The following is a 7323-nucleotide window of genomic DNA, read 5'->3' on the forward strand; positions in this document are numbered from 1 at the left end:
CTATAGAATATACTTTAACAGCACGCTCTGGCAGGAAATGACAGGCCCCAGGTAGTTATAGTCGACTCACATGGCTGGTATTGTGCAGGACCCAGGATGATTAGCCGGCTGGGTAGTGTAATATAAGTTACTTCAGGTCTATTTTTGAGTTGAAAGGTCCTCACATTCAGTCTGCCTACGGAAGGGCCCTCGGGAGGGTTGATAACGCTCAAACTTACTTCTCAAATAAGAATTGAAGTGGTCGTATCAAGTAAAGAACCCAAAAAATGAGGTTGGGATCGTTCCCACGAGGAAAATCGTTCTGACATAACTTCAACCTATTATTACTATTATTTAGTCAATTATTTCCTTGGAAAACAAAGACAATAAAAGAGGGGTTTTTATTTCTAAATGAATGAAAATAACTAGCTAAATTAAAGTACACAACTAACAAATTCAAATGTAGGAGTTTAATCAATTAATAAAAGTAACTAGTGTTTACGTGCTCCCCAAATGTTCCTAAACTGATAATTCCAACTATAACAATTCTTTCCTAGTATCTTGCATTCAAAGTGATAAGTTAGGTATTTCTAAATCCTTGGTCTGACATCTAGAAAATTTCACTCCGCACCTTGGTCCGGCTGCGTGTGTTTCTATACAAACACTTACCTTTACCTCATATTAAGCGTTGTATTTGATATTTGACTAAGTTATTACCTCGTACCAATCAATGCTAGCCTATTAGGTAGTATGCACCAAATCTATGTTGATAATTCTTTTCCTATTATCTACCTCCTTGGTCCGGCAAGTAGCATTAAGGTGATTTCTAACGTTGACCATCCGTTAAAAAGACGTCTGAACGAATGAAGTATTAATACATGCAAGACACTTTTCATGAATTGTTATTTTAGTTAGGTTTTACCTCATTATTCACCTATGATTCCCAGAACCCTAGTTATGGAGTTTAGTTACCCATAATCATAATCAAAATATTCATATATATAATATAATAATTCATGCACTTACTTCAATGAAAAAGAATAACATCCAGAAATTTACTTGATTAATTGACAAAATCACCAACAATCAACTCAAGAGAAAAGTATAACAATCCAAAGTGTAATAATCAAAATAATCTACTCACAAAGAATCTAACATAAAATAGTCTAATAAATGAGAGTCTAACCCCCAAAACGAGGTTTTTCAACTATTTACAAAAAACAAAAACCTAATCAAAGAAGGATTCTATTTGGTGAAAATTTGTCAAAATGCGACTGGGTCGACGGACCTCGCGACGGGTCGTCATGGTCACGACGAGCCGTCATGGACTCCGTCATCCCCTACTTTGCAAATTCTTATATTTCTTTATTTATTACCCTCGACGGCAGGTATGACGGATCTTTACAGGCACACTGGACTGTCGAGGGTCTCTGTTCCAAAACACTTAAACTCTTGGAATTTGGGTACAGGGATTACTTCTCTGATCATCACGACGAACCAGCTGAACAGACCGTCATGGCTATGACGATCCTTCATGCACTTCATAGCCCCACACTTGGTAAGACTTTCCCATCTTCCTTCAGCAGCTTCACTACGATGCCACATACGGACCGTCACAGGCACGACGGACCTCACAAGCTCCTTAGGTGGTAACTTTTCTGCATTTCTTGCTAAAAGATATCTGCGTTAGAAAGATTTCCTGGAAATAATGAGAAACTTACATAAAAATCAATACACAAAGGCTTTTAGACACACTAAATATAAGAAAAAAGCATTAAAAATACCGTGAAACCACGATATATATGGGAAATAGGTTCATTAAATCTGAGTATATTAGCAAAATTCAAGATTCATTCTCTTTACTATCCTGGTGTGGGAACGTGACACTCCGATCCTCCCCATACTATCCTTGTGTCAGAACGTGACACCCAATCCACTACTACTATCCTGGTGTCGGAACGTGACACCCGATCCATTAATACTATCCTTGTGTCGGAACGTGACACCCGATCCATTAATACTATCCTGGTGTAGGAATGTGACACCCGATCCATTAATACTATCCTGGTGTCGGAATGTGACACCCGATCCACTAACACTATCCTGGTGTCGGAACGTGACACCCGGTCCACTACTACTATCCTGGTGCCGGAACGTGACACCTGATCCACTACTACTATCCTGGTACCGGAACGTGACACCCGATCCACTAACCTCACTCTTTTAGTTCATCAAGCCTTCTTTTATACCAAGGCATCATCGTTAACAAAGAGGTTTCAAGGTTTAATATTCAACAGCCTCATCATGCTTATTTTATTACAATTATATAATCACATCATGCAAACACACAATTAATCATATAGAAGACTTTACGAAATTACCAATACATGTCAATCGCTATTAAGAATTTACTATGAAATAGCATAAACCATAACCTACCTCCACCGAAGATTAGTGATCAAGCAATCAAATTCCCCAAAGCTTTGTTTTCCTCTTTGTTTCCCCTCTCTCTCGATCGTTCTTCTCCCTCTCTCTGTTCTTTCTATTTTTCTTATTCAACCCTCTTTCTTTTACCCTAATTAGCATATATTTAAGTATAAAAGATGATGAATTAACCCATTAATTAATTCAAGGTTATCTCCTTTAACCCCCAAGTAATTAAATTATTTACATTAACCCACTAAATTTATAATTATAGCAGGAATAGTCCAAAACGCCCCTTAAAACATTTAACAGAAATCCGACCCAGCCTGGGATTACGCAGTCTGTGACGGCCCGTCGTGCCTGCGACGATCCGTCCTGTTGCTTCCGTCATAGAGTTTAGAGACTAGATTTTTACCAAGGGTCTGTGACAGTCCGTCGTGCCCACGACGGTCCGTCCTTCCATGTCGTCACGAAGTTCAGAGAGTCGATTTCAGTACAAAAATTTCAGAATTCTAAGTATTTTGGAAGGAGACCTTCTCGACGGTCCGTCGTGCCCATGACGGTTTGTCGTGGCATCCGTCGACCAAGACAGTTTTTCCAGAAATAAAATCTGCTGCTCAAAACGACTTAACAGGTCATTACAATAGATACCAATTTACCCATCGTTCGTCCTCGAACAATCATAAGAAGAAAGACAAGAGCGAAAAGGAGTACCTGAATATGTAAACAGGTGTGGGTATCTTTCTTGCATATCACCCTCTTTCTCCCAAATGGATTCTTTAATCGGACGATTCTTCCATTGAACTTTGATAGATGCAATTTCCCTTGACCTCAACTTGCGGACTTCTCTATCTAAAATAGCAATAGGCTCCTCCTCATAAGAAATATTCTCATCAAGTAGAACTGAATCCAAACGGATGATTTTGTTTCCATCCCCATGATATCTTTTCAACATAGACACATGAAATACCGGATGCACTCCTGACAGTCCTGTGGGCAAGGCTAATTTATAAGCTACCTCCCCAATGTGCTTCAGAACTTCAAATGGACCAATATACCTTAGGCTTAGCTTACCTCGCTGACGAAACCAAATCACCCCTTTCATGGGCGAAACCTTCAGCAAAACTTGCTCACCCTCCATAAACTCTAAGTCTCTAATCTTTTGATCTGCATATTCCTTCTGCCTACTCTGAGCCGCTAAAAGCTTTTCTTGAATGCATTTCACTTTATCTAACGATTCCCTCAGAAGGTCAGTACCCCAAGGTCTAACCTCAAATGCATCAAACCACCCAATGGGAGATCTACATCTCCTCCCATACAGTGCTTTAAATGGGGCCATATCAATACTGGAGTGATAGCTATTGTTGTACGAGAATTCTGCTAAGAGTAAGAAGCTATCCCAATGGCCACCAAACTCTATCACGCATGCACGAAGCATATCCTCCAACACTTGAATCGTTCGCTTAGACTGACCATCGGTCTAAGGGTGAAACGCGGTACTAAGGTCCAACCTAGTACCCAATTCCGCATGAAATGTTTTCCAAAACATAGAAGTAAAGTGCATACCTCTATCTGATATAATGGAAAGTTGAACTCCATGAAATCGCACAACTTCCAAGATGTAATGTTTTGCTAACCTCTCTGCATTGTAAGGCACCTTGACCGGAATGAAGTGAGGACACTTAGTTAACCTATTAACAATTATCCAAATGGAGTTATACTTACTCATTGTCTTTGGAAGACCACCCACAAGGTCCATTGCAATTCTTTCCCACTTCTATTTAGGAATGGGCATTCTCTGAAGTGTTCCTCTGGGCCTCTCGTGTTCATACTTTACTTGCTGGCTATTTGGACATTTGGCGACAAACTCCACAGTGTCACGTTTCATTCTACTGCACCAAAAACGTTGCTTTAGGTCACTATACATCTTTGTTGCACCAGGATGTATAGAATACCTTGAACTATAAGCCTCTGTCAGAATAGTGTGGATTAGATCATCCACGCGGGGTACACATACCCTTCCCTTAATCCTCAAAACACCTTCCTCATCGATCGTTGCTTCCTTAGCCTCTCCTCGCAACACCTTATCTCGGATCCGGATCAGATTCTCATCACTAAACTGTTTTCCCTTAATCTTGTCAAGAAAAGAAGATCTTGCCTCCACACTGGCCAAAAATCCTCCCTTCTCATTTACTTCTAGCCTCATAATGTTTTTAGCAAGAGTCTGAACTTCGCTAGCCAATGGGCATCTAGAAACTTGCAAGTGAGCTAGACATCCCATGCTTCCTGCCCTTCTACTTAAGGCGTCTACCACAACATTAGCATTTCCCGGATGATAAAAGATAGTGATGTCGTAGTCCTTCAGTAGTTCAATCCATTTCCTCTGTCTCAAGTTCAAATCTTTTTGGGTAAAAACATACTGTATGCTACGATGATCCGTGTAGACTTCACACTTAACGCCATATAAATAATGTCTCCATTACTTTAATGCAAACACTACCCCAGCCAACTCCAAATCATGGGTCGGATAATTACGTTCATGCACCTTTAATTACCTAGAAGCATAAGAAATTACATTCTTCTCTTGCATTAGCACTGCACCCAAACCACAATAGGATGCATCATAATAAACAATGAAGTTCTTACCTTCCACGGGCAAGGTGAGAATTGGTGAAGTAGTCAACAAAGTCTTGAGCTTCTGAAAGCTTTCTTCAAACTCGTCCGACCATACAAATGGAACACTCAGCTTAGTCAAGTTTGTCAATTGGGAAGCAATAGAAGAGAATCCCTTGACAAATCGACGGTAGTAGCTGGCTAAACCAACAAAGCTCCTTACTTCTGACACATTAGTAGATCTCTCCCAATTCTTCACTGCTTCAATCTTAGATGGATCCACCCTCACTCCATCCTAAGAAACCACGTGTCCCAAAAAGGACACTGAATCTAGCCAAAACTCACACTTGGAGAATTTGACATAAATCTTTTTCTCCCTCAACATTTCCAACACAATTCTTAAGTGCTCCTCATTTTCTTTCTTGCTCTTTGAGTATAGCAGTATATCATCAATGAATACAATTACAAAGAGATCCAGATATGTCTTAAAAATCCCATTCATCAAGCTCATGAAAGCAGCACGGGCATTCGTAAGCCCAAAAGACATTACTAAGAACTCATAATGCCCATACCTGGTCCGAAAAGCAGTCTTGGGCACATCCGTTGCCCGTATTTTCAATTGATGGTAGCCAGATCTCAAATAGATTTTTGAGAAGGTACAAGCACCTTGTAACTGATCGAACAAATCATCAATGCGAGGAAGAGGATACTTGTTCTTAATAGTTACCTTGTTCAGTTGCCTGTAATCTATGCACATCCTAAAACTTTCATCCTTCTTCTTCACAAACAAAACCGGAGCACCCCAAGGGGATGCACTTGGTCTAATGAAGCCTTTGCTTAACAAATCTTTGAGTTGGGCCTTTAACTCTCTTAACTCCGCGGGAGCAATTCTATAAGGGGGTATAGAAATGGGGAGAGTACCCGGTTCAAGATCGATGCAGAAGTCAATATCTCTATCCGGTGGCATATCAGGAAGGTCTGCAGGAAACACATCCAAAAACTCACGGACTATCGAAACCGACTTAATTGAAGGTACTTGGGTAGTATCATCCCTGAGGTGTGCCAAGAAATGTAAACAACCCTTACTAACCATTCTCTTAGAACGAAGAAAGGAGAAGATACGAACCGGGTTTGAAGTGCACACACTGACGGATCTGTCCCAGGCTTGGCTAACTTCACTGTTTTAGCAATACAATCCAAGATTGTAAAATTTGGAGAAAGCCAAGTCATACCCAGAATTACATTGAAGTCAACCATTTCTAAGATAACCAAGTCTACATAAGTATTGCTCCCCACAAAAGTCACCAGACCAAACCAATATACTTTTTCAACTATCACAGACTCACCCACCGGAGTAGAAAGCCGAATAGGCATGTCAAGTAATTCACAATGTATATTAAGACCATTAGCAAATGAGGAAGATACATAAGAAAATGTGGATCTAGGATCAAACAATACAGAAGCCATGCAATCACAAACCAAAAGATTATCTGTGATAACAACATCAGATGTCTCCGCTTCATACAGCCCAGGGAAGGCGTAACAATGGGCCCTATCACCTGTCTGCCCATTGCACCTACCATGCTGCGCCGCGGTAGTTCCAGTTTGCCCGCCACCCCTGTTGGTTTGGTGACCACCATTACCTCGGCCACCACGTTCTCCAGAATAGCGGCCTCTTCCATGACCACCTCTACCTCTTACTATTAGAGGTCTATAACTCTGTTTTGGACAATACCTCTTAATGTGTCCAGTCTCCCCACATCCATAACACTCTCTACATTAAAGCATCCGCCTTTGTAAGAAAGACGAAGTCTGGGGATAACCACCAAACTCAGAGAAATGTTGGCCGGTCTGCGGTGGACCCCTAACTATAGTCTATGGTGAAGACTGAATAGGTTGGGCTGGGTAACCTCCTGAACCCTGCCCTCTGCAATAAGAACCATTAAACTCACCTCCCTTACAAAACCTTTTTGATGTCGATGCCGTTGTGAAGTCATCTGGCTTCACGCCCTCTACCTCTATCACGAAGTCTACCACTTCTTGAAAGGATTTCGCTGTAGCCGCTACCTGTAATGCTGAAATTCGCAACTCCGATCTCAACCCCTTCACTAAACGGTGAATCCGCTCTTGTTGACTGAAACATAGCTGGGTGGCATACCTTGATAATGCGCGAAACTTAGCCTCGTACGTAGTAACCGACATCCTACCTTGCTCTAGGCTTAGAAACTCATCTCTCCTCCTATCCCTCAAAGTACGGGGTATATACTTCTCCATAAACAAGCTAGAGAATGATGCCCAAGTCATAGG

General features: G+C 41.1%; 1 protein-coding gene across 1 annotated transcript; it reads right to left on the reverse strand.

The window, feature by feature from the left end:
* Positions 1 to 1649: 1649 nt before the first annotated feature.
* On the reverse strand, positions 1650 to 3544 carry LOC138338369 (uncharacterized). Its single transcript, XM_069289325.1, has 2 exons — positions 3118 to 3544; positions 1650 to 1678 (listed from the first exon to the last, which is right to left on the reverse strand). The coding sequence occupies exons 1-2, from the start codon at positions 3542 to 3544 to the stop codon at positions 1650 to 1652; spliced, it is 456 nt and encodes a 151-aa protein (XP_069145426.1).
* Positions 3545 to 7323: the final 3779 nt, after the last annotated feature.

This window comes from Solanum lycopersicum, chromosome 9 (assembly GCF_036512215.1).
Source record: "Solanum lycopersicum chromosome 9, SLM_r2.1".
Classification (NCBI taxonomy): Eukaryota; Viridiplantae; Streptophyta; class Magnoliopsida; order Solanales; family Solanaceae; genus Solanum; species Solanum lycopersicum.

Bases quoted from the DNA above. Each gene is read 5' to 3' on its own strand.
- LOC138338369 (XM_069289325.1), bottom strand. From the start codon at position 3,544: ATGGAGGGTGAGCAAGTTTTGCTGAAGGTTTCGCCCATGAAAGGGGTG. The intron at 1,679-3,117 runs GTACTCCTTTTC...CATTATTTCCAG, and splicing joins ACACCTGTTTACATATTCAG to GAAATCTTTCTAACGCAGAT.